The sequence below is a fragment of the Lepisosteus oculatus genome, chromosome 4 (genome assembly GCF_040954835.1).
Source record: "Lepisosteus oculatus isolate fLepOcu1 chromosome 4, fLepOcu1.hap2, whole genome shotgun sequence".
Lineage (NCBI taxonomy): Eukaryota > Metazoa > Chordata > Actinopteri > Semionotiformes > Lepisosteidae > Lepisosteus > Lepisosteus oculatus.
In genome coordinates, this window is record NC_090699.1 from 6105670 (window position 1) to 6132927 (window position 27258).

Here is a 27258-nt window from a genome sequence, read left to right on the forward strand (position 1 = left end):
GCCCCACCTGGATGAAGCTCCAGTCTGCTCACACACAGCAGCTCTCAGTGGGGAGGAGAGCAGAGTGATGAAGCCAGTTCAGAGATGGGGGTTATTAGGAGGCCATGATGGGTAAAGACACCCCTACTCTTTTCAAGAACCACCCTCAGATTTTTAATGACCACAGAGAGTCAGGACCTCAGGTCTGATACTGTGTCACTCCCATTGTGTGTGTCTAATACACTGTCCCCTCTTACTGTGGGCGTGTCCAATTCAGTGTCACTCCCACTGTGGGTGTGTCTGATACAGTGTCACTCCCACTGTCAGGTGTGTCTGATACAGTGTCACTCCCACTGTGGGCGTGTCTGATACAGTGTCACTCCACTGTGGACGTGTCTGATACAGTGTCACTCCCACTGTGGGTGTGTCTGATACAGTGTCACTCCCACTGTGGGCGTGTCTGATACAGTGTCACTCCACTGTGGACGTGTCTGATACAGTGTCACTCCACTGTCAGGTGTGTCTGATACAATGTCACTCCCACTGTGGGCGTGTCTGATACAGTGTCACTCCACACTGTGGGCGTGTCTGATACAGTGTCACTCCCACTGTGGGCGTGTCTGATACAGTGTCACTCCCACTGAGGGTGTTTCTGATACAGTGTCACTCCCACTGTGGGCATGTCCGATACAGTGTCACTCCCACTGTGGGTGTGTCTGATACAGTGTCACTCCCACTGTGGGTGTGTCTGATACAGTGTCACTCCCACTGAGGGTGTTTCTGATACAGTGTCACTCCCACTGTGGGCATGTCCGATACAGTGTCACTCCCACTGTGGGTGTGTCTGATACAGTGTCACTCCCACTGTGGGTGTGTCTGATACAGTGTCACTCCCACTGTGGGTGTGTCTGATACAGTGTCACTCCCACCGTGGGCGTGTCTGATACAGTGTCACTCCCACTGAGGGTGTTTCTGATACAGTGTCACTCCCACTGTGGGCATGTCCGATACAGTGTCACTCCCACTGTGGGTGTGTCTGATACAGTGTCACTCCCACTGTGGGTGTGTCTGATACAGTGTCACTCCCACTGTGGGTGTGTCTGATACAGTGTCACTCCCACTGTCAGGCGTGTCTGATACAGTGTCACTCCCACTGTGGGCGTGTCTGATACAGTGTCACTCCACACTGTGGGCGTGTCTGATATATATCGGCTACTCCCACTCAACGTTTGTCTAATTAGCCTTCTAGACACCCTCACCCAAGTGAAACTCAAGGTCAGTGTCCACCTGGAATGGATGTACCCTTTAATATCTTGAATTATTTTGGAAAGTATACACAGTACAGGCCCGGTTAGGGGCTTGAATTAAATGGCGCCCCTTGGACATCCTGCATGAACCTTCAAATGTTTTATGTCTCACTCAGTACACTTTACACATTAGAAAATAACATCCAGAAAAAAAAACAACAAACATTTTTATTGTCTTTCTTCGTAAGTCAATTTCTCAAGTTGTTGCACACCTCGGATGCGGGTTCTCTCCCCTGATCTTCTCTACTATATCTGCTATCTGGGATAAAGATTTGAGAGTGATTGAACAGACATAACAAATTGTGCACGCATTTTTATGAAGATAGGACCTGGAACGAGTTTCTCCTCCTTCCACAAAATGTGAAATCAATAACCGAAAATAATAAAGCAATAACTATACAAAATTAATTAATTGACTATTTTTGCAATTGCAATTTTTGCATGATTTTGGTGTGTACTTTTTTCAGACCGATAAGAAGCTGTGAGCTGTACTTCACGGCCGGCAAAAAAATTAAAAAGCCTGTAGTAGTATTTAATCCTCCTCGAAGTTTCTGATTGGTCAGAATTCGCTGAATGACAGCTATTTCTACCTATTAGATGAACGTACTTCTTAGCCGGTTGGTTTAAAATTACCCAAGCAACCCTATTTTTTTTTTAGTTTTCAGCCATTAACTCGTATTCCTCCACGTTGAGTACACGGGAGGTTTGCCGCTGCAAGATGAGGATATCTGGTCTTGTGTATTTTGCTGGAGAATTGCTAAATGGATGCACTTTGATCTCAAGACTGATTCGCTAGAAAGTCTTAGAAAATCGTTATCTGCTTCCAAAAGATTCAAATCAAATCAAAGTTTATTGATCAAATGCACAACAATACAGCGTGCAGCAGTAGTTGCTGGCAATGAAGTGTCTTTTCTGCGAGCTCGCAAGAATCACAAAATCACCGGTTTACCGGACGGTAGGAGGGAAAACAGTTTGTGACTGGGATCCTTGAGAATGGACCTGGTCTTCTTCCTACATCGAGCTGAGTAGATTCCGTTGCGAAGTTGAGTTTGCCATGTTTCTTTTCATATAATGGTTCTGGTACAGTGTGTTTTTAAAATCTTGCTGGTACAGAACCCTCTTCTGCGTGGAACAGGTAAATGTTTATTCCCAGCTGACAGGAAAAGGAGACATAACGTTTCGGAAGTAGTGCAGAACCTGATAGTGCACAAGGCTCTCATTTACAGTAGTGCAGACATAAACGTAGCCGAATAAATTAACCGAAATAGCGACGCTTATTCGTCTAAGGAATCTCCGTGTTAATCGGTATCATTTATCAGTAGATATAAACCGCTACAATACGATACATGATTAAACTCAAACTCGGGGCTGATGTACTCGTTTGTCTCTTGACTAATTGCACTTGAGAATCGCATTAGAAGTTACGTACCCTCAGCTGGTGTATCTTAGCATAAATGCGGTCCTTAAATTAAAAGCTGATCTTGGTTCCGCGCGTTTTGACGTTGCCACTGAGCTCAGAGATGGGGATGATCTCCAGATACAGTAGTACCGCATTTACTGGTTCACAACTCTTTTACGTAGCTGCGGGCTTAAAGTGAAAGTTGGTGGCGATTGAGCCGCTGTGAGCAGGTTCTCATGAACTGTATCAGAAGAGGCATTCACTCAAACTTAATGGTGTTATTTAGAGGTTTTCGAAGCGTAGCATTCATTGCAAAGATAACGCATAGCGTTGGATATGACGCAACGGGCCCTCGATAAGGCTAATGACTGCGATTTCCTCAGGTCTGTTTATCACCCATTGATCAACTAGTGCGAAGCGATGAGTTGGAAGTCAGGGAGCAAATTATAAGTCGGTATATAAAAAAAGAGACCTTTCGCTTAGGACATCTCGTGTTTTTAAGAGAAAACTATTTTAACACTATTCTAGAAGTCATTTATTGAAAGTATCTTAACACGTACTGTCTTATTTTATTATATTAGAATAAAATATATACAGACGCAATATAAGTAGCAAAATAATTGGGGCAACTTGAATCATCTTAAATCCTCTACGAACAAGCGCTTTTAAAGCAGCCCAAGAGCATTACGGAGTGTGTGTCTCGCCCCCTTCACACTCCTCCTGTCTTAAAGATGTCTCTGTGTCCCCGGGTGTAAAGGTGAGGCTCAGGAAGTCTTTCAACTCCTCTGCAATGTCTCTATTGAGATTGTAAAGTAGTTTTCTTCTCTCTGATCTTCTGTTACACTACTGTAACATCTTCTCTGTTGGAAGTGTTTGTCTTGTTTTGGACTGTGCCAGAAAACCAGTCGCCCTCAGGAGATAATAAAACTCAACTCGATGTTTCGAATCAACTGTTTAAGAACAAGTAATCACAATAAGTGTACATGTTTCTTTTTGAAGTAGTCACAGAATTTTGTAATCAAATGTAATACACTTTGCCATGTTCCACAGGGTGTGCTGAAGAAAAAAATGCAACTAATTGCTAGTTCTCTACATCAAAAAATAGTTTTGAGAGATTTCAGGGACAGAATGGAAGTAGCTCCCCCTGCTGGACAGTAATTGGACACACCTGCCTTCAGGAAGAGAATTGATTTTTAAGCAGGTACTGTATCTATTCCTTAAAGAGATCTCTAAAGAAATACTGATCACATGTAGTTTAGTAGGAATCTGGGTGTAAGAGACTAAATGGGTTAATGTGCTCCAGAAGGTCTCTGAGAAGACCTGGAATATGAGCTTTTTGGTTAAGTGAAGAAATAAAAAGCTGTTCTTTTGTTTAAACTAACTTTTACGTAGTTGGCTTTGTGCCCAGAACATAAAAGCGGAACCTGTCTTTGTCAATAAGCCAAGAGACATGATTTAAGTTATAAGATGCTTATTCTGTATGTATATCATAACCTTTCACTCAAACCTGTCCAGGGAACCTCTGCTTTTATCTGTATATTTGAGCTGTTTGTCATGTATCGCCAGGCAAGTTCATTGAGACGCAGCTATACTGGTGGTGTGCTAAACCGCTTGCTTCCCCAAACTGGGCCTAAACCGCGTGTAATGTATATCCATATATAGACATTTCTGTATTGCTAACGATTGGCTATAGCTTGTTTCACTGTATGAAAGACCATCTGTTGCTTTTCTTTGAGTCTGCCTTGCAAGAGCTTGGCTCCCATATGCATATGCAGTACAGAAGGCTTCTACTACACAGGCACCCGAGTTCCTGTTATTTGTTTGGCACAACTAAAGGGTTATGATGGGTTATGTGTGTCATTGTGCTTCAGGGCAGGATAGTGTTTTTTCTCACAAATAATAGAATTCCCCCCCCCCGCTCCTGTCACTAGGAGAGAAAGAACGGGACAGGTTCCAGTAGAGTCCTGGCTTGAGGCCTACCTTCATGATGTTTCTTTGAATCTGTCCACGCCTTACAGCTGCGACACCTCTCCAATAAAATGGAGCTTCCTGCAGTACAGGTTCTCCATAGTGCTGTTGAAGCCCAGGGTCTGCTGCCCTATAAAGAAGACTGTCTCCCAGAAAGTTGACCCTGTGAGGGCTCAAATGGCTTCTGGGTAGACGAGGAAGACCAGACCTGCTCCTTCAGTGGCAATATCCTCTGTCTTTTTGTGACCATGTAACCCTGCAGTGTCTTCCAGACTGAATACCAGAGCTGATCCTTTGATGGCTGCTTCCACCTTGTGGGTCTTTTTTGGCCATGAAACCCAGGATGGAAGATGACGAAGCTGGTCATACAGTTGACCATGGGGGTGAATTGTAGTTGGCCAATTTGAACCTGAAATCCTGAGATCCGAGTGGCTGCAGGGCCCGCAGTGCGGACTGGTTTTGAATCGATTGTTTGACTTTGATGTGGAGGTGAACCTTTATGATATCCATAGCTCTTGGGAGGGTGATCCCTGATGAGCATGAACACCAGCATGCAAGGCAGAGGGGCTGTGATGCAGAGCACCTTGCTGGAGGTCTTGTGCCCATCCAGGTGCCAGAGTAGAGGATGATGACGAGGACCCACAGGTCCAGATTATGAAGGGTTTAGATAAGATGAGATCACTTTATTGGCCATCTACAGTTTCTTGCATTAGGAATTTGTCTTTTCGCAGACCCCAGCTCGCTCTCCATGAGACACACAGACAGGGAGAGAAGCTGGGGGTCAGAGCACAGGGTCAGCCATTTATACAGCACCCCTGGAGCAGTTGGGGTGCAGGGCCTTGCCCAGGGGCCCAACAGAGTAGGATTCCTCTGCCAGCCTTGGGATTTGAACCAGCAACCTCCCAGCCACAGGCACAGATCCTTAGCCACAGTGCCACCGCTCTGCTCTGCCCACCCCCATGTTGGTGGTACTTCACCAGGGCCTGCTGGCCCCCTACAGAGGCCAGGTTGCCAGACCACTAGTGTCCTCTCTCTGCCTTTGCCTGAGGCCTTGCGTGAGGGAGTTGATCCACCTGCGGCCGATGGCAGAGCCTGATGTTGCCTTGTAGCCTGACACCTGGTCCCCAGCCTGGTCTGCCCCTGGAGGACGACGTTGTTGTAGGACTAAGCTGTCTTCCAAGGGCGGGGGAGCTATGTAATGTTCTGCAAACACCTCTCCCCCCCAATGACCCACGTCTCTCTCGACCTGGGCCCTGACTGCATCTGTTCCCTCCTGCCTTGCCCTGTGCAAGGAGGCTGCCCATCTTCCCTGTGTCTCGCTCTGGGAGGTGTCCCATTCTCTCTCTCTCTCAGGGGTCGGTCTGCCTGCTGTTAATGAAAGACAATAAACACCCTGGAGGGGAAACTAAGTCTCTCATCCTCACTGCTGTTCTCTCGTTGCTGAATCTGGGATGCAGGGTGGTTTACTGAAATATCCAGTGTATATCCTCAAAACCTTCCTCTTCAGGAGCGAGACGAAATGTGGAGACTCGTTGGCTGGAACCATTTCTTGATTAGTTTTGTGTTTTTTGAGCAAGTAATGGCTGTGACCAAGAACTTACTCCACATCAGTCAAAGTAACAGTCTTCACAATGAAGTAGCTGACGAAACCCTAGCTGCACATTTCCATTAAAAGAGGCCCTTCTATTTCAGGAAGGTAGTATCGATGAATACGCTGTTTGGCCTGTAAAAAATATTTTTATTTGATACCAGCTTCAAGTCAGGTTGGCGTTGCAGCCCTGGGTTGAGTTCTTGAGGAGGCGTGCGTGCGTGCGTGCGTGCGTGCGTCCGTCCTGTAATTGAGTGGCATCCCATTCAGGGTGTACCCCACCCTACTCTAGTTGCTTTCTGGGATACGCTCCAGCTCTCCCTGCAGCCCTGAAGTGGATAAAGCAGATAGGAAACAGATGGATCGCCAGGCGTTTTGTAACGGAGCTGTGCCACATCAAAAGAAAAATATGGGTCTCCCTTGCTCACTATCCCTCGTTTCTCACTTATACAATCTCATCTACAAGCAGAGCGTGCAGGATTCATTCTGTTCATTCTGCTGAAGAGAGTTCAAGCGCAGCGCCACTTTCGGTTTCGGGCTGGGTGTGGATGTGTTATTCAGCAGGGGGCTGGAAGGAGGAACAGCTGCAGGGCTGAGATATCAGTCTCCGGGCTGTGTCTCCCCCTGATACTGTGTCGTCAGTGCTGCTTCATCTTAAGAGCTGTGTGAGAGACACTCCTCACTCTGGGATTCTCACTGGGAGACTGTCTGTGTCTTCAGTGCTGCTTCATCTTTAGAGCTGTGTGAGAGACACTCCTCACTCTGGGATTCTCACTGGGAGACTGCCTGTCTGTTCCTGGGATGAAGTTGGAGTTGGAGTCAGTATGGATTCTAATAATTCTGCTTTCCTTTCTCCAGATCCCTGTCTCAATATCAGGTACCGTGAGGAGTGTTTTCCTATTGTGAAGAAAAATACATTTGGGCTCAAGTGCCATGATATGCTCAGAAAGAAAATAAAGTTTGATATGTGACTAAAAATCTGATTAAAGGAATAAGGAAAGCAAAAGAATGAAATTAGAAAGAACTTGCAGTGTGAGATGGGCATTAGATTTCTTGGATCACATGCATTGAGGGCTTTTGTAGGATAACCTTTGTGTCCCAGGAGGGTGCATGTAGATAAGTTCTTAGCCTATCTTAGAATCAACATTTGGGTTAATTGTGAAATCACATGAAATCGTAAGCAATCCGTTCAGTTGTGGCGCTCACTGTGGCACTAATTGTTCTAGTCCAAAGACGATGACGACCCCTGACTTCATTCTATTTCTCTTCCCAGAGACGTTCCGGGTTCTGGGCCCAGCGGGTCCTGTTGTTGCTGCAGCTGGTGAAGACACTGTCCTGCCCTGTTACCTCTCACCCAGTATCAGTGTGCTGGATCTGGAGATCAGGTGGTTTAGAGGGGACTTCTCAGAACTTGTATTTTTATACCGTAAACATAAGAATCTCTTTGATTATCAGCTCCCGTCCTACAAGGGGAGGACTGATCTCTTCCCAGAGGAATTCCCAAGAGGCAACGCCTCTCTAAGCCTGAAGGACGTGCGAGGAACCGATGATGGCCTGTATACCTGCCTGGTTCAGTCAGCAGACTGGTACAAGGAAGCTATGATTGACTTAGCTGTGAGGGGTAAGTCTGTTCTGTGACTTGTTTTCTATAGTGTGGTGTTGTTACTGCAGTGTCACTTAATGTCAAATAAGTCGCTCAATACCAGGCAAAAAAATATGTTGAAACCACGGCATGACGTTACCATCTAGATACCAGACAGCTTTGAGCAAACTCTGCCCAATTCTTCAGCTCAGAAGTCACACTTCCGTGCTAAGAAGTAGGGTAACCTGTAAGGTAAATAATGCCATATTGTTTATGCCAACATGGCCATCTTCAAACTCTTGAAGATCATCAGTAAACTCTTTGATTCACTGCTGACTCCAAAACAAAACTCTAAAAATGTTGGTTACACTGTAGGGACGTGGCAAAGAGTATTTGTTCTTCATGAGTACAGAGCCACACACAAAGGGGAAAGAAAGGGAAAGTACCTTGGTGTAACTAAACATGTTTGCCCCTTAAAATAAGAAAAAAGAACAGACAGGCTAGCCTGTTAAAGCTTAGAAATCTATTATGTCTGTTTAAAAACTGTCTCTGAAGTCTAAATACCTGTATTGTGACTGCTGCCAGCTCTGGGGACCCAGCCCTCGGTGTCTCTCCACTCCACTGGAGGGGGTCAGACCCAGCTGGTGTGCAGGTCAGAGGGGTGGTTCCCTGCACCTGCGGTGACCTGGACAGACAGGGATGGACAGGATGTGACGTCACTGTCCAGCACCACAGTGGAGAGGGACAGTCGGGGGCTCCTCAGTGTCAGCAGCTACCTCCCGGTCAAACAGGAGTCCAACATCTTCTCCTGCCTGGTGAGAAGTTCAGTGCCTTATCCAGACAGGGGGTCTCTCCTCCACATAAGCGGTGAGTCCTGAACACATTCTGAATATTAGATTGTGATACTGTAACATGCATGGCACTTGTGTAGATCTAGTGAGGCCTCTCCTGTACTGTCCTTGCAGTAGTTCAGGAAATGCTTTTTGAACAGTATTGCTAACCCAGGCTGAATGGCTCGTCCATAATGCTTTCCTGTCTGTTGTTACAGAGCAATCTGACCCAATAGGTGTGAAAAGGTTGCATCATCTGATTTCTACAACTGTTCCCTCTTTCTTCTTGTGCATTTATGTCTTCTGCATCTGTGCTTCATATCTCCACTCTGAACAACTTTTATTATCGACTTGTATTATCGAGTTTGCATTCTGTGACCTGTGCATAGGTAAGGCGAAATGTTGTATTTGATTTGCCTGATGGCCGGGGGAAATTACAAATGGCAAATGGGGAAAATCCAAGGGTATCCAATCCTGGTCCTGGAGGGCGGGTGGGTGAGTCTCGGCGGGTTTTCCTTCCAGCTCGGATCCGAATGATCTCAAGCGGCTTGTTATTGGCTTAAGTGGATCAATTTGGCTGTTTTTGTCCTGACCACCAGGCTGCTGGTGCTTTGAAGAGACTTAGACTTAGAAAATCTGCCAGACCTCCAGGACCAGGGTTGGATGATCATGAACGATCAATCAGGCAGCTCTAGTTAACAGGGGCAACCCTGGAGCAGCCCTTGGGAAAGATTGTAGACAGGCTTCCTAATGCTGTCTATTAAGGATGAAAGCAGAGCTGAGCTATCTTTTCCATGCCGTTGTTTTGCAGAGGACATTTCCCCAGGGCCATCTGGGTGGATGGTGGCTCTCCTCTTGACTCTGATTCTCAGTGTTGGGTTGACCAATCTACTGATTAAGAAGTGGCGGAAACTGCACGGTGTGTTTTTCACTATCGGCTTGTGTCTGTATAGATGTGTTTTATAAGACCTTTAGGTGGGTTTGAGGATTTTTATTGAGTGTTTTAGGTACCGTCACATCTGGCCAGCCCTCTGGCTGTAGTTCAAGGAGGCTGGAACCCCTGTGCTGGGTGAGGAGTGAACCAAAGGACAGCTCAATGGGTGGAGATGGAGGGTAGAAGAGATGCATGATATGAAAAGAGAAGGTTTTTGCATATGACATTTCTAGGACCTGTATAGTATGATCCAGGGAATAACTACAATTGTCACAGGTGTCGATAAAGGACGAGCCGTGGAATGGCAGAAGAGCGATAAAGACCCTATGCGTAGCGGCGAGACGGGGGTTAGCCGGGGCTCAGCTGTTCAAGAATGCCGTATAGAAACCTATGCCCTCAGGTAGCGGATGTGGGGCGACCTGGTGCTAGGCGGGTCTCAGGACATCCGAACATCAATGATGAGCGAAGGAGCAGAGCAGAAGCAGGAAGTAAATAGGCTACACAACAAGACACACCAGAAAGACATGAATAATCACAGGGAACTAGGAACAGGAGTGAAGTAGAGCGCCCTCTAGGAGTACAGGGCGTGACAACAATTAAGTACAGCTGGGCAAAAGTGGCTTGGATGTCTTCCATTTAGTGTGACTAAACACTCTCATGTGTGGGTAGAAATGAAAGTGTAACTCTTTTCATTTGCAGATTTTCCCCAGCTTCACAAAGAACTCGGTGAGTGTTTCATGTCCACATTGCATTAAACAAACACAGCAGAGAATTGACAGGTGATGTTTCTCTAGCTGTTCAGATGTACCAACTGGACACTCTTGATCAGTTCCAACTGTGGGTAACCAGAACAGTTTCTGATTTACCAATGAGTTGTAAGCACCACTTCTGGGGGAACTTTTCAATTATAAAGTGTTCAATGCTGTATTTTCTAGTCTAATTCTAAAATACTATAGTAATATATATATATAAATTCAATTACTTTATTTCCAACAATGTCTTGTTAAGTGCAACTTAATGTATCTGCTTTTTTTCAGACAGAGTGACACGTTGTTGTAAATCAGGTAATGTTCACTGTGTGGGACTGGCTAATAATATCCAGCAGCCATATCATCCTGCAACTCACAACTGGCAACCCGCTGAAGCTAAGCAGGTGTGAGCCTGGTCAGTGCCTGGATGGGAGACCTCCTGGGAAAAACTAAGGTTGCTGCTAGAAGAGGTGTTAGTGGGGCCAGCAGGGGGCGCTCACCCTGCGGTCTGTGTGGGTCCTAATGCCCCAGTATAGTGATGGGGACACTATACTGTAAACAGGTGCCGTCCTTTGGATGAGACGTAAAACCGAGGTCCTGACTCTCTGTGGTCATTAAAAATCCCAGGGTGTTTCTCGAAAAGAGTAGGGGTGTAACCCTGGTGTCCTGGCCAAATTTCACATTGGCTCTTACCAATCATGGCCTCCTAATAATCCCCATCTGTGAGTTGGCTTCATTACTCTGCTCTCCTCTCCACTGATAGCTGATGTGTGGGGTGCACTATGGCTGCCGTTGCATCATCCAGGTGGGGATCCCCATTACCTGTAAAGCGCTTTGAGTGGAAAAGCAATTATTATTAATATGACAATACTTCAGCACACACAATACAGGATTCGCACTATGTTCTAATTAAGAAAATGTTACATAGTTACCAATTATTGGAGTTATAAACCGAAGTTCTAGAGCAGGTCATGCCCTAATCTCACCCACTCCACCCACTTTGATATAAATATCACACTTCTTGCAGATTCAATCCCTTCCTCTGCCCAGTCATCAAACTTGAAGCTGCCCCCTGAATTATTCCTCAATAGACGGGGGATTTCAAAAGCCCCTTCCTAACAGGTGGGCTGGCAGGTTTCGTGAATCAAAGCACACCTCTTCTCCACCAAGAGAAGAATGAATTGGGGTTGGACTGAACTGCTGAAGTTTTTATTGGAATTATTTCACAAGCTCATAATATAAATAAATATGTAAATGGAGAATTCATGTTTTATATTTGTAATATTTATGTGATGTAGCTTATTAAATTTTGAATTAAGTTCATGGTTTGCATCACTAACAATATGAGCTTTACTTTTCTGTAACAGGAACTGCAAAAACATTTCCTCGCTCTCGTGTACAGGTCCTTTCCCCTGTTGTACTGAGATCCTTTCGTGCTGCTACAAGCCACAGCTTCACTGACATACAGATGACAGATAAAACTTTGCCTTGGTCCAATAACAGCAGTGAGCTCTTCCTTTTCTTAAACTCCTGAAACTGTGCGCTAACAGTGTCTTTGTTTCTGTGTTCTAGAGTGGGAGTGGGTGTGCAGTGCGGAACCCGGTAAGCAGAGACGCTATAATCTGTTATTGCAGCACTAAAGTCTGTTTTCACACAGTCACTGTAGGGTACTAGAGAGAAGTTAAGGTTGAAGATCTGTTGAAGTTCAAGGCGGCAGCTGCATCGGCAAACATAGGCTGCAGAGGAACAGGTAAAGGTTTATTCCACGCTGGAAAGAGAACATGCCAACGTTTCAGCTCTGGAGCCTTCTTCAGGCTTCATACACTTGCATAAAGCTCCACACCTGAAACGCTGTCTGTTCTCTTTCCAGCAGGGAATAAACCTTATTTGTTCCTCAACTGATTTCAACAAAACAGATTCCTGACCTCTCATGCCCCCAAACCTATTGTCCCATCACTACTGCCTTTCCCCTCAGCCTCTCCTTGTGGGGAACCAGCCTGACAGCAGGGCTTACATGCCCACTACCAGCCCGTCCTGCCTCCTTACTGTCCTTGTTAGAGAATTTCTTCTCACCATTGTCTTGGCTTTACTACCCTGAGTCTTCTCGGTCGTTATTGTTGTGGCTGTTTTTAGCTTGGTCAACCAGTTCATCTCTCAAAACCATTGCTAGATCCTCCAGACTGCTCCTGCCCACTGTGACTGCGCAGAATTGTACTGCGGTTCCATTTCAACAGTGCAATCTGAGTTACAGTCCATAAACCTCTGCACAGCACTCTGGACAACCAACCACTGTAACATGCTTCACTGATTTCAACTGCACATTCTTAATGTCATCCTCTGATACGTGCCTGTGTGATCAGTACATAAACTCTGTTTAAGAGTGTGTTCATTATCTGTGCACATCTGGTTCCCTGAAAGAGCATTTGATGTGCTCACTGAATGTTTAAAACAATGAAACCACTTTAAAATCCCAAAAAGCTTTTTTGCTTGTTTTGGGGAAAATGATAATAAAAGGTAATTTTGATATGCCTTCCTAGATTGTGATGTCGTATTAAGTGTTTGTATTCCACAGCTGTTGAAGCTGTTTTCCTAAGGCTGTTGACTCTTCCTTCATAGCGGATGTGGCTCTGGACCCTGACACAGCACACTGTGAGCTCATTATATCAGGCAGTGGAAAGGTACTGCGGAGGGGGAACTGGAGAGTTGTCTCTGACAATCCCAAGAGGTTCAACCGCTGGTTCGCTGTCGTGAGCAAGGAGGGCTTCTCCTCGGGGCGACACTACTGGGAGGTGAAGGTGAACAGTCACTGCACTATAGGAATCACCAGAGAGTCTGCCCTGAGTAAAGGAGCTTTCTCCTTAACCCCCAGGGAAGGTTACTGGATTCTGCAATGTGACCCTTCTCATCTTGTTGTTCGCACCTACCCTGAGATCCATCTTCCCCCACATCTGCTGCCTAGAAGGCTGGGGGTGTGCCTGGATGTGGAGGAAAAGCAGGTCTCCTTCTACAGAGTGGAGACCCGGGCACACATCTACACCTTCTCTGACCTGGAGATCAGGGAAGGGGAGAAGCTCTTCCCATTTTTCCGGACCCTGGATAATGCTAATTTCCTTACTATACTTTCTCCTGCAGATTGCAGAAAGTAGAGTTAATCCCTCTGCTCATGAATGACTCATGCTATTGTATTTCAGTTATGATGGGTATTAAGATAATTTCTTATTTGGCAATAGAAGTCCCAATAATTGTAATAGTAGCTCATCGGTAACAGATGTATCCAGAGTACAGTATTGTGCAAATTCTAGATTACAACGAAGTCTGAGCCCCCAGACTATTGTACCATTCTACAATTTTGACTCAAATGGTTCCTCCACAATTGCACAACAATCTGAAAGGTGTGGTAGGATGCAACATTTTAACAATTGCAGTATATCATTTATATGGAATACATTGTTACAGTTATTGATGTCTCAAGGATCTAGGTACAACAGTCAAACACTTAGCTTGTCAACATTTGTAGTTTTTAGGAGCTCAAATGAAGAAAGGAACTGAGCTGTTTGCTGAGTGGAAGAGGGACTGAGACACTGATCCAAGGAATCGTCTGGTTTACCTTGGTTACTTGAGTTCTGGGTAAATGATTAAAAGTTATCAACAGCTGAACAGCACAGGATAAAAACAGGCAGTCAGGTCCTTGTTCTGACCATCCTTTAAGACCAGATTTGAGTTGCGCATCTAAACCTTTTTAAGAGCTCTTGCCATTCTGTTGTGTTTAGGAAACTCTGATTTCCTGTATAGTGAATCCCTAGGTTAAAAACAGGCTCTCCTGGTTGGTAGATGCGTTTTTAGAACACGGAGATATGTTCTCATTCATTTTGTAGCATCTAGATTATGTATTAGGAGATTTAACTCTTGGTTGTATTCTGATCAGTATAGAAATCAGGATTATCTCTATTTTTGGATGTGTTGGATGTTCCAAAGGATTCAAACGCTTCGTAGAAATCTTTGGATGTTATGGTTGATCAGGACGAAGGCCTTGTTTGTAAATAGCATATTTTCAATGTATATTTGTTCTGTGTTTTGAGTTAATACATTTTTTTCACCCAGTATGTCTGATTTGTTTAAACCATTTTCACAAAAGCTGTGCCAAAGATTAAAGAAAGCAAGTGCCTCAAATTATACGAATTGTTTAGGAATATTCTTGCCATAATCTCTAAAAGTTTGGGGTTATGGTTAGTTTAATTGTTTAACCTGCTCACTGTTTCTGGTATTCTCGATTTTTGTAATAACTGTATAATATCAGTTGATGGACAGATACTTTTCTTTCAGACTTTCAATGACTGTATGATCCCCTTTACCTACTGATTGCTGTGTCATTTGTTATTTAGGTGTTCTAAGTCATTTAGTGTTGGCTCTGCTGTTCAGGTTTTGACCTGAGATCCATGGTTTCTTACAGTGCTCCTCATGTGCAGAAGAAGGAGTTTCTTCTTCCTGTCCTCCCTGCGTTCCACACCTACTCGAACAAAACACTTGTACATGAGGTGTTCCTAATACACACTGGAGTTTTCACTCCCTCATCTACGTGTCAGTGGATCTCCATCCAGTCATGGAAGAAAACCATCTTCTTGGTTCTGTTCCAGCCAAGTTCTTAATCATGTGCTGATTTATTTTAAATTTCTATGGTGTGTGTTTTACAATTTGCTTTCAGCTGAGCTGTTAAAATGGGGAGTGAGATTTGTAATTTTCAGAAACCTTGTTCCATCATTTTGGTGTCTCTTATAACCAGTTGGACTGAAGCAGAAAGCAACACCGTGCCACAAGAGGGGCTTGTCTGAGATAATGCCAATTCAATTCAATCTGTGTATGTCTGATACAGTGACACTTCCACTGTGGATACAGTATATCTGATAGTATCTCCTCCACTTGGTCATGTTCAATACAGTGCCACACCCACTGTGGATAGATCTGATAGTGTACAGTACAGTGACACTCCCACTGTGGATATACAGTATCTGATAGTGTCTCCTCCACTTGATCATGTTCAATACAGTGACACTTCCACTGTGGATACAGTATATCTGATAGTGTCTCCTCCACTTGGTCATGTTCAATACAGTTACACACCCACTGTGGATATATCTGATAGTGTTCAGTACAGTGACACTCCCACTGTGGATATACAGTATCTGATAGTGTTCAGTACAGTGACACTCCCACTGTGGATATATCCGATAGTGTCTCCTCCACTTGGTCATGTTCAATACAATAACACCCCCACTGTGGATATATCTGATACTGTTCAATACAGTGACACTCCCACTGTGGATATCCAGTATCTGATAGTGTTCAGTACAGTGACACTCCCACTCTGGATATATCTGATAGTGTCTGCTCCACTTGGTCATGTTCAATACAGTGACACTTCCACAGTGGATATATCTGATAGTGTTCAATACAGTGACACTCCCACTGTGGATATATCTGATAGTGTTCAATACAGTGACACGCCCACTGTGGATATACAGTATCTGATAGTGTCTCCTCCACTTGTTCATGTTCAATACAGTGACACTCCCACTGTAGATATATCTTGAAGATTTTTTTCTGAAGTTTTTCCTCGGGTCCTTTATCCTCAGGTGTAGCTGTGTCATAGTTGGTCTTCAGTTTTTCAGATGTTTGCGTTGTTGATTACTTTTTTCCCCCAATGACAATTATTTGCTAAACTTAGCTATCGTTTAGGAGGAATTTCCTGGTCTACAGAGATCTCCATGGAGTACTAACACACAGAAGACATGATGAATTGATTAATACCCTCATCATGTCCTTTTTAAAATGTATTTAATGTTAGCATGCCCAAAGGGGTTGGCCAACCAGTTGACCTTGGACCCCTAGAGGGGTCTCTCCTTCCTAAGGGGTTTTCGGTTCCTCTCCTCCGTTGTCTTATGTTCTGTATTGACAAAATGTATCGTCAACTGCATTGTTAAGCGCCTTGGGGCAACCTTGTTGTGAAAGGTTCTATATAAAAATAAATTGGATTTGAATAAACTATTTGTTCAGTTCCAGAAAACAAAATCTCGAAGACATTAGGAGCTCATCAGCTGTGCTGCCTCTCACTCTCTGTAAACTAAAGGGCAATAAACCCCCTGTTGTGGAAACAGTCTCCTGTCTCAGCCTCCTCCTCCTCACGCCCACTGTTCTCACTGTTGAGCTCCTGAGCCCAGGGTCCAGGGCTGTGCTAACACTGCGCTGTTAGTATTCTCACCTCCTTGTTCTTACATCACGCCTTTAGAAGACTTGTGGCAAAAAATTCTCTTTCTACCTTTCGGAGTGTGATTAACCTTTACTTACTCCAAAAGTAAGAGACATCAAGTTGTAGCAACTCAATTACATCCTTTAAAATGACTTGCCACCACGTAACTGTTCACACAATGAAATTAATGACGGACCCTAGCTCCACATTTCCATGAAAGAATCCCTTTTTTCTTTTAGGAAGAAGGCAGCAATGAAGACATAAAATTGCATAAAGTTTTTTTAGTGGTATTAATTGAAGAGCAAGATATCCTATGGCAGTGCAGTGGCTCGTATGACTGCTGTACAGGACAGGGTTCGATTGAGGGGCAATCGGGATGGGTTTGGGATATTCCTCCCCAGCTTTGCAGGGGTTTCCCCTGGGTGCTCTGGTTTTCTCCCACAATCAAAGACATGCTGGAAGGTTAATTGACATCTGGATAAACTGACCAGGGTGGGAATGTCTGTGCATAGTCGTGCAGGGCATCCTGTCCCTGCCCTCTGCTCCTTGTTTGCTTGAATAGGTGCTAGCACTTTCCCCTGACATTATGAAGAGATGGAAAATGGATTGATAGATTCATTCTGAGGCATTTGGGAAGGGGCAACAGTACTGGCACGCCAAGCCGTGACAAATCAAAAGAAAGTTAGTGGTCTTGCGTGCCTGTTAGCCCTTGTTTTCTACTGATTATTTACAGATCACCCTCACAAACGCCAGGCCTGGAACTGGCTGGACTGAGCGTGCAGGAGTCTTTGTTTATTCATTCTGCTGGAGTGAGTTCAAGGGCAGCGCCACTTTCAGTTTCGATCTGGAGGTGGGTAGACTGGTTCAGCCAGGGGCTGGCAAGAAGAAAGCTACAGGGCTGAGATATCAGTCTCCGGGCTGTGTCTCCCCCTGATACGTCTTCTCCTCCCCTCTACGGAACCTCATGGCCAGTGGCCCTTACTGACTGCAGGAGGGGTTGCGCATTGAGAGACGGGAGAGATCTGGATTCACTGGAGATCCAGGACAGCAGGAGCAGGTCAGCACTGTCGTCGATATGGATAAAACTAAGAATGGAGCTCTGAACTAATTGACTCTGTGATGACAGAACTTTAAAAGTTACTTTGGTGATAGGAGTATTAAAGAAAGGAACTGAAGGAGAGTTGGGGTCTCTCAATAGAAGTTTCTTAAACCTAAAATGAACAGTTGTTAGCTTTATTGGCTTACCTACTCATTTGTGCTCGAAGGTAAGTATCCTATCTCTATGAGATAAACAGTATATCTGATCTCCTTTACTAACACCATGCTGGTAAATGTCTGTAGTAATAGAACAGAGGATGCAGGATTAATTCCCTTTATTTGACTGAAGTGTGTTCAAGCTCAGTGCCATTTTTAGTTTCAGGCTGAAGGTGGGTGTGTAGACTGGTTCAGTAGGGAAATAATAAGAAATGTTATTTTATATAGTGCCTTTTTAAAGGTGGCTTCTCAAAGCGCTTAAGAAACTAAGGAAAGGGAGAACTAAGAATACAGGAGAGCTCCAAGTAGACTCATAGAGCAAAACTCTACCAGAGCCCAGAACATTGTCAGAGCAAAGCTTAAGAAGCCTGAAACACCTGAGGCTCAACGGGACTGAAGATGCTCAGTGGTAAGAGAGATCAGGTTAATTGATTCTTAGTGAACTGTAAGAGGACTGCCCGAGACTGAATTATTGTATCATCTGTGTTGGCTGAGCTGTAGAGCAGTGCATGAGAGATGCTCTTCCCTCCAGGATTCTCACTGGGACCTTGCCTGTCTGTTCCAGAGATGAAGTTGGAGTCAGGATGAATCCTAATGCTTCTGCTGTGTGTCCTCCAGGTCTCTGTCTTAAAATCAGGTACAGCGAGAAAATGAAAACATTACCAACAGTAAATACAGCAACACAACACGATGAGATCATCAGCCAGCAGCTCACAGTCTTGTATCCGAAACTCTACTATGAGCACCAGAATCAGACAGCACTATTATATAATCCAAACATTATAAAATAATAAGAGATACAACATGGCTGATTAGATCATTTCTCTTGTCTCCTGTGACTGACTGGGACTCACACACATGGGCAGAGTTTGGATTGGTGATCTCTGAGAGTCACTGGACACATGCAAACGTATGCCACCAGCTGTCAGGGACATACCTATACAGCTGTTCTGATCAGTGTGAACCTCAATGTCAGATCCAGAGGATCCTGCAGGGGGTCAAAGTTTCAAACACTTTGCAGGTGGAAGTGTTACAGGAGCCCATCTGTGTTTCCCATGGTGATTCACAATTGACCGTACATTGCAAAGACATTCTAGAGTCTAAAAGATTGATGGAGAAGGACTTCAAATTCCCCAGCCAGCATGGCATTTAGAAGGATTGATGCTGATCTATAGACCCATGAGCTGGATCTTGAATGAATTAACAGGCCCAAAAGACATCTTAGACCCATGTCACTGAGTCTTGAAATGGGAGCAGAGATTTGTTACTGGGAGAAGGAAGAGAGCACTTCTGATTTATTTCCTGTTTATGTGCAAGAAGTCATGTAAGGGGCCCTGAGTTTAGTTCCTGGGATGTTGTGTGTGAGGATTGTGTATGTTGTCCCCATGTTATTGTGGGTTTGCTCTGGGTGCTACACTATTAGATTAAATACCTATGATGGTAGTCGGTTCATTGTCTTGTGAGAGAATTGGCCCTGGTGTGTCTGTGTCTCTATCTCTGTGTGTGTGCCCTGTTATGGACTGGTTTCCACATCAAGAGTGCACCCTGCCTTGTGCCCATTGCATGTTGGGATAGGCTCTGGCTCCCCTGTAACCTTGTGTTTATTGAAGTGTTTTGAAAATGGAGTGATGGATGTATCATGTATTTTATTTCTCTTCCCAGAGACATTCCGAGTTCTGGGCCCGGCGGGTCCTGTTGTTGCTACTGTTGGTGAACACACTGTCCTGCCCTGTTACCTCTCGCCCAGCATCAGTGTGCTGGATCTGGAGATCAGGTGGTTTAGAGAGGACTTCACGAAACCCGTGTTTCTGTACCTGAACCACGTGCCTAAATTAGATTCCCAACTCCCGTCCTACAAGGGAAGGACTGATCTCTTCCAAGTGGAATTCACAAGAGGCAATGCCTCTCTAAGACTGAAGGACGTGCAAGGAACCGATGATGGCCAGTACACGTGCATGGTTAGATCAACAATCTGGTACGAGGAAGCTGTGATTGACGTGGCTGTGAGGGGTAAGTCTGTTCACTGCCTGGTTTTCTATAGTGTGAGTTGTTACTGCATTGTGACAAAGAAGCTGTTCAATAATAGTACTGATGTTAACATGCTGGCATGAAAATAGTAACCATACCATCTTGGAGGAAAGTCATTGTCATTGATTTTCCTCAACAGTTCTTGATATTCTTGATTTTAAAGTGCATAAAGCAAAAAAAAACATTACTTACCAGCCTCCCAAAATCACATAAAAACTGGAAACAGACCAAGGATCTCTTAGTCAGCCAAACTAGATCTGAGTCCCTCTTACTGATTATTACCAGTTTCACATATGGTGAAACCCACTTAGTTCCCATGATGCAGTGGCCCTTGAAAGGGATATGTACATAATATTTTACAAGACAATGGACAAGTCATAAATAAACAAGACTAATTATGGGTTACCCATCTCTCAACCTAATTCTTTGACACAGAAATGGCACTTTCACCCTTGGGATGACCCCCAGCAGTGTCAAACGCATTGTGTGTCTATAGAAGGGGAGGCCAGCAGCCAAACTGTTTATGTTAACATGGTCATCTTCAAACTCTGAAAGTGGTGTTCAAAGGTGGTCATTTTTTATTCACCTTCTGTATCTCAGGCCTTAAGAGCCTACAAAGCAAACCTCTACCTCTGAACCCACTGTTGAAAGAATGGAGGGATAAGTATCATATCTTTCCTCATGTGTATCGTATAGAACATGCATGAAAGAGAAAACGTTATTGGAGTAAGGAAATATTTGCCCCTCAAAATTAGTAAGAAGAACAGGCAGGCTACCCTATCACTGCTCAGAAATCTGTAATGCACAGTATGTTAGAAAACGGTCTGTGAAGTCTAAATACCTGTATTCTGACTGCTGCCAGCTCTGGGGACCCAGCCCTCAGTGTCTCTCCACTCCACTGGAGGGGGTCAGACCCAGCTGGTGTTCAGGTCAGAGGGGTGGTTCCCCGCACCTGCGGTGACCTGGACAGACAGGGATGGACAGGATGTGACGTCACTGTCCAGCACCACAGTGGAGAGGGACAGTCGGGGGCTCCTCAGTGTCAGCAGCTACCTCCCGGTCAAACAGGAGTCCAACATCTTCTCCTGCCTGGTGAGAAGTGCAGTGCCTTATCCAGACAGGGGGTCTCTCCTCCACATAAGCGGTGAGTCCTAAATGTATTAATTTGCATTTGACTATTATGATTGGAGCATAATGACAAGCAGATTCACAGCAGTGGTCTTATCAGGCGGTGGTGATAAGCCAATTAAGCTAATTCCGCAGACTCAAGTTCCCGTACTTGAATAAGACACTCTCCTCTCTATCATATTGCATTATTTCTTGCTAAACCAAAGTCTGATAGTTTGATGGAGTCTAGTTTTTATTGGGGAGAAAACACTGAGATCTCTTCCATGGAGGTCCGATGCATGCAGTGCTGCACAGATAAGTTTCTACCTAGCTCTGCACCCAACCGATTCTTCCTTATGGAGGAATGCTAAATCTCCATACTTCCTTTTAGACTCATACGGCTGTGTCCGTTTGCAGGGAATGTCTTCCCAGACTCTTTGATATGGCTGGTGGCTCTAATCTCGACTGCAGTTCTCTGGGTCATGCCAGCTTCTTTCTTGATTCACAATTGGAGGAGACTGCACGGTATGTGGCGATTATGGACACCGCAGTATCTCTGTCTTTGATATGATGAAGGAGAGGGGGGAATATGGAGGTAGGGGTAGGTCGAAGTGAGGAGAGGGGTTCAAAAGAGTTAGAAAGCAGTGGGAAGTGTAGAGGACAGAAATCTGCAAATGAATTGTGAGATTTAGAGACTGGGGCACCAGGCTGAAGGATAATGTTAATGTTCTGCTGTCTTTGACTCCCTATGAAAGGACATGGATAGAATGAGTCAAGGCGAGTAACAATCCGTCACACCTCAGTTTGGAGACAAAAAGCAGAAGGGTGAGAGGTGCCTTTACATGAAAAATGACATTTTATATACATTTTTATACATGAAATTTCTACTGTACTGAGTTGCAAAATAGAGCACTACTTTGATTTTCATGCCAAATGTCTGCAGGGAAAAGCAAAGAATTGTTTTTGAAGATCAGACGCAGTACATTAGCTTAATGGATTTCCATTTCGGTACTTACCTAAGAGCTGCTGTTGTTGGAGTCATTACCTTAAACCCAACACAGTACACAAAATACAGCGGTGGGATTTAATTCAGTGCATTTATTACTGTAATCGCACCACTTCCTTTACTGTGAGTGGGCTTAAAGATTGTTTCTCTGATTTTGTTTTTCTTTTTTACAGAGTTTCCCATGCTGCACAGAGAACTTGGTGAGCATTGAATCCCCAGAATTCGTTAAATAAAATAACTAGTGGTACTTGTGTACTTCGTGGAGTCTCGAACCGAAGCCGGTCCGTTGCCTCGCCAACCAGCCTCCTCCAGTGCGTCCTGTCTCTCCAGGCATCTACAGCAATTACCCCCTTGCCGCCGTCTTCTTTTCCTGAGTCCAGCCATCTTGTTCTAGGTCTTCCTCGTGGCCTCTTCCCCACCATATTCTCTTCTGCTACTGTGACTGTCGCGGTTCTGCGCGGGGCTCGTGCCCTTCCGCCAGTTCGTCCCGCAACACCCGGGGCATGAACCTGCGGTCTCCGGCGTAACGCCACAGGGAACCAGCCGCTTGAACTAAAGGAGACCTCCCCCAGCCCAGGCGGCTGAGGTCCCTGTTACACGTGGGGAGGGCGATGACGTCGCTGTGCCCGAACGAGCTCCACTACACTACCTCTTTTGTTGGGTCTTGATCTCTTCTCATTACATGGCCATACCACTGTAGTCGTCTTTTGACCGTAGCAACAATATCCGGGTCGTTATAAAGCTCTCTTAATTCTGCTTTTCCTTCTCTATTTTCTTTCACGGGTCCAAAAATCTATCTTGAAACAGTTTTCAAAACCCATGTGTTTACTCTCCATCTTCTGAGTGAGAGTCCACAGCTCTGCACCATACAGTCCTACGGGCTGGGTTACTGTCTTGTTCAGTATATCCTTGTTTTGGTTGTTCGTTACAGCGGTTTTGACTTTGACTTTCTGCCCAACTTAATTCCCGTTTCCATTGCGATGACTTTTTTTACGGCTCTTTCGAACATTAAATTGAAGAGCAATGGGGACAGGCAGTGACCTTTTTTGACGCCAGTCTTGACCTCAACCATTTCTGCTAGTTGCCCAGTCTTACTCTGCATCTTGAGCATTCAACACCCTTTTTTGTAAGTCTTATCAGTTTCTCTGGGACTCCTGTTTTTTTCCATTTCTCTCAAAACCGCTTTCCCGTCTATGCCATCGTAAGCTTTCTTAAAATCCACAAAGGGGCAATATATTTCTCGATTAAACTCCTTTTTGCCAATATCTCTCTTAGAGTATGCATCTGGTCCACTGTTGATTTATTCTTTCTGAAACCTGCTTGTTGAAAACCTATGGCTTCTTCCATGGATGGTGTCGGTTTTCTAAGTAGTATTTAGTTTAGGATTTTGTAAGCTACACGTAGTAGTGCAGTTAGTCTGTAGTTTGTACACTGCATTGGATCACAAAATAACCAGTAGTGAGGCTGTTTATTAGCTGCATGTCACACAAATTTCAGTTCTGCACCAGTGGCAGCTACAGTATGTGTTCATTCTCTTTATTGCTAACTACTGGATTTGTGCCCATGTGTATATTTTATTAGAAGAAAATAATGTTTTTTTCTGTGTGATGGAAAGCAAACGATCACTAAAAATATTCCACAATTTTTCACTTCCACCCCTCTCTCCTCTTTCCAGATATGGTGAGGTGTTGCCGTAATGCAGGTATGAGAACAACACACAGACTGTTGTTGTTGGATCTCTTCTTATTCACTGTGTACCTACAGTACATCACACTACACAACACACAAGGTACCCGCAGTGCTCATTAATCCTGTCTGTTCCTGTATTCCAGAATGGGCGTGGCTGAGCAGCACTGCAGGTAAACGAAGGTGCACAAAATGTATATTCTGCTGTCATTCCATGGAAAGGTGGGGTGTTTAAACCGCTGAATTCTGGGAGTGCTGGTTAGAAGCACTATGAAGCTTGTATTGACAGGTCGCTGCCAAAAGAAAGGGGACGCTTCACGAATTGAGGGATACGAAGCAGATTGAAAGCAGAGGTGTGGTTCTGGAGTTAAATAAGCAATTAACAGCCCATCATGCTCAGGGTCATGTATAAAAATGCCTGGCAGGCCCAGTTGTCCATTAGTTTGGCTACCATGTCTAGAAGACACTGGGTGACTCTGAGCATGGGGTGATTGTCGAGGCGCACTTGGCAGGAGCTTCCGGGACGAAAGCTCCCCCAACTTGCTGATGTTCCATGAGGAACCGTGGCTCAAGGTGAGGGTGGCGTGGGAGTCTGAGGGAAAGACATCGTCCATTAGGGGCAACTGTGAACAAAACCATTCTCCGACTGCACTATCCATGCAAGCGGCTCAAGATCCGAGGCAAGACGGACGACCGACTTGGGCTCGGTTAACTGCCAATGTCAATTTAAGGCGCGAGCAGGGAGTTTCGTCAGGTACAGTCTGTCAAAAGATTGATGGAGAGGGATTGTATGGTTAGGTAGCAGTGCGTAAACCTCTTATTCCATCTGAAAATGCACCTTTGTGAGTAAAGTGGTGCAAAGAAACAGAGGCTGTGGTATTCTTAGTCTTCTGAGCTGTGGAAAAACGCCAGTGGGTCAGATGAGGCATCCTTCACCCTGTTCTCTACAAGCGGATGATAGCATGGGGTGCATGCTGAAAGAGTGCTTATCGCCCACGGTGAAGGGTTCTGGATGCTCAGTTATGGTGTCAGATACATTTTCCTGGCATGTCTAAAGTCCACTCAACCCCTTAGAGGTCAAGGTAAACGCCAATAAGATACGAAGCCACTCTGTGTGATCACACTCATCCTAGGGGGAGGCATGCTATCCTGATGGGAGAGGAATGTGTTAGGATGATAACAGGGTCCCAGACAGTCGTGGAATCTGGCCAAGGGGCATTGAAGTTCTGGGGGCTGAGGGTGACCCCAACAGCCTGTTAAAACACTTTCCTGTATTTTGGCACTTACCAGGCTGCTTGGTGGGTCCAGCCCAATCTCATCTTCTTTTCTCCTCCAGCGGACGTGACTCTGGATCCCGATACCGTCCAACACGAGCTGTTGCTATCGGGGAACGGGAAGAGGGTGCGAGGGCGGAGATGGAGAGACCTTCCCGACAGCCAGTGGAGATTTCAAAAGTGGTCCTGCGTTGTGAGCAAGGAGGGCTTCAGCGCGGGCCAGCACTACTGGGAGGTGAAGGTGAACAAGCACTGGACGATAGGCATCGCCGCGGAGTCTGCGCCGAGGAAAGGAGCGTTTGCCTTCACTCCTGGGCAGGGCTACTGGACGCTACCGTACAACCGTCACAATCTCTCGGCTCTCACCGCCCCCTTGACCCCCCTCTCTCGCACCCTGCTGCCCAGGACGCTGGGGGTGTTTCTGGACATCGAGGAGAGGCGGGTCTCCTTTTACAAAGTGGAGAGCAGAGAGCACATCTACACCTTCAGCGACATGGCCTTCAACGAAGGGGAGAGGCTCTTTCCATTATTTCGCACGATTGACGCTAATAACGACCTGGTGATCAAGCCTCCCAGGGATCACTGAGCTCCTCTTGTCCCTGAAAGTTGAATTCTGTCTATAAAACCCATCAGAACTTTGTACTTACAACATATTATTTTTTTAATTAATTTTTTTATTAGATTATTTTTATTCTGCATAGGGGAAAAGCATGATTTTATGCAACATTGAGTACCGATGAATTTATTCAGAGTATTGCACTGCCTAAAATCATGATATTTCAAGAAAGTCTGCACCAGCCCACTGTCCCAGTGTTGGTACTGGGATGGGGGGGGGGGCAGCTTATTTTCATCTGGGTTAGCAATGTGTACACTTCTCATCGTGATGATCTTTGGGATTGGGTATTGCTCATCTGTATTTAGCAATCCGTTCTTGGGCTAAGAGGCAACCAAACACAAGGAAGACAGCTGAGCAAAAGGAGTGATTTACTCTGGTTACTTACATTCACTGTCGATCATGACCATGTTAATTAATAAATATTTAACAGCAGGTGAGCCTTTCCTAGTGCGGTCATGATCGTCTCCACAGAACAAAGAGAGGAACGTGAAACTGAGGCAGGGGAGCGCTCCTTTTTTTCCCCAAATCGGGCTGGGAATGAAATTCTGTCCAGGAGAAGTTGGACAGTGAAAGAAACCCTTTCTCAAAGATTAGGCAGTGTATGTCAGCAGCAGCTCTCTTGAACAACAGACACACATGGAAACACTACATTGAGCCATGTGTATATTATAGTAATATTCATTCACCTGTATGCAAGATAAGCAATCCTACTTCCTACTATGAAACAGAGTTAAGATACAGTCATATCACCTAGAAGGGTCTTTTCTTTATTAGTGTCTATTTTGCCCTGGTTGTTAATGTATGCATATGTAATGTAATTCATGCTTTAGTCTTTGACAGAAACATTCCCAGCCAGTGAGGCATAGGTTAAACTGTCAGAGATACAGGCTGATGGGATGTTCAGGTTTTCTGTGTTGCGTGTAAATAAAAGGCTATGCTGTGTGTGTGTGTGTGGCCAAATGTCTTTGTTACCTTTGATTTGCAAGTGAAAAACAGTGACCACCGGCGATCCTTTGATAGGACACTGATGCAAGGCACTCGAATTGTGGGCACTTGGCTTTGACTTCAATAATAATTATTGCTTACACTTATATATCGCTTTTCTGGACACTCCACTACACCAGCTCAGTGGGGAGGAGAGCAGAGTGATGAAGCCAGTTCAGAGATGGGGGTTATTAGGCCATGATGGGTAAAGACCAGGGGGAAATTTGGCCAGGACACCAGGGTTACACTAGTACACTTTTTGAGAAAAACCCTGGGATTTTTAATGATCATAGTCAGGACTGGTTTTATGTCTCAAAAAGGATGGTGTGTTTTTTACAGTATAGTGTCCCCGTCAGTATACTGGGTTATAAGGACCCACATAGACCACAGGGTGATTGTCCCCTGCTGGCCCCACTAACTACTCTTCCAGCAGAAACCTTAGTTCTTCCCAGGAGGTCTCTTTATCCAGGTACTGACCAGGCTCACACCTGCTGAGCTTCAGTGGGCTGCCAGTTGGGAGTTGCAGGTTGATTAGGCTGCTGGCTGAAACACTCTCTTTCCCATTGATAAAACCTCTCAATGGTCTCAAGTTGCTGGCTCAGAGGCCTGGGCAGAGCCCACTGTGGTTCAGTAACGAGCCAAGTGTCAGTGGAGCTTTTACACGCACGCACCCACGCACACGGCAAGTCAAAGGCTGTTACCACAACTCACGATTGACCACTC

General features: G+C 45.1%; 2 protein-coding genes across 12 annotated transcripts; both read left to right on the forward strand.

Moving 5' to 3' along the window:
• The first annotated feature begins 3730 nt into the window (after positions 1-3730).
• Positions 3731-20811, forward strand: LOC102690187 (butyrophilin subfamily 2 member A2-like). Of its 11 annotated transcripts, none has more exons than XR_011189345.1 (12): positions 3731-7118; positions 7515-7862; positions 8409-8690; positions 9465-9572; positions 10287-10313; positions 10625-10651; positions 11909-11938; positions 12953-13131; positions 17314-17637; positions 18367-18471; positions 19497-19844; positions 20725-20811. XR_011189345.1 is itself a non-coding variant. In XM_069188444.1 (9 exons), exons 1-9 carry the CDS (start codon positions 7043-7045, stop codon positions 17512-17514), a joined length of 1278 nt encoding a protein of 425 aa, XP_069044545.1. In that variant the 5' UTR covers positions 3731-7042; the 3' UTR covers positions 17515-17762. The 11 variants fall into 11 exon arrangements, 6 of the variants coding, with proteins under 6 accessions (XP_069044545.1, XP_069044548.1, XP_069044547.1 ...); XR_011189346.1 differs by having other exon boundaries at positions 18400-18471; XR_011189347.1 differs by lacking the exons at positions 18367-18471; positions 19497-19844; positions 20725-20811 and adding an exon at positions 13854-13963 and having other exon boundaries at positions 3734-7118; positions 17314-17382.
• Positions 20812-21910: 1099 nt separating this feature from the next.
• LOC102689174 (E3 ubiquitin-protein ligase TRIM39-like) lies at positions 21911-26493 on the forward strand. The gene is made up of 4 exons (XM_069188467.1): positions 21911-22175; positions 23651-23677; positions 23808-23834; positions 24998-26493. The coding sequence occupies exons 1-4, from the start codon at positions 22157-22159 to the stop codon at positions 25519-25521; spliced, it is 597 nt and encodes a 198-aa protein (XP_069044568.1). The 5' UTR covers positions 21911-22156; the 3' UTR covers positions 25522-26493.
• Positions 26494-27258: the final 765 nt, after the last annotated feature.

Excerpts from the sequence above, each read along its gene's own strand:
- LOC102689174 (XM_069188467.1), top strand. Across the intron at positions 23,678-23,807 it reads GAGGTGTTGCCGTAATGCAG|AATGGGCGTGGCTGAGCAGC; the intron begins GTATGAGAACAA and ends CCTGTATTCCAG. Across the intron at positions 23,835-24,997 it reads GTGGCTGAGCAGCACTGCAG|CGGACGTGACTCTGGATCCC; the intron begins GTAAACGAAGGT and ends TTTCTCCTCCAG.
- LOC102690187 (XM_069188443.1), top strand. The coding sequence starts at position 7,043 with ATGAAGTTGGAGTTGGAGTCAGTATGGATTCTAATAATTCTGCTTTCC. Across the intron at positions 9,573-10,286 it reads GAAGTGGCGGAAACTGCACG|ATTTTCCCCAGCTTCACAAA; the intron begins GTGTGTTTTTCA and ends TTTCATTTGCAG. Across the intron at positions 10,652-11,908 it reads GACACGTTGTTGTAAATCAG|AGTGGGAGTGGGTGTGCAGT; the intron begins GTAATGTTCACT and ends TCTGTGTTCTAG.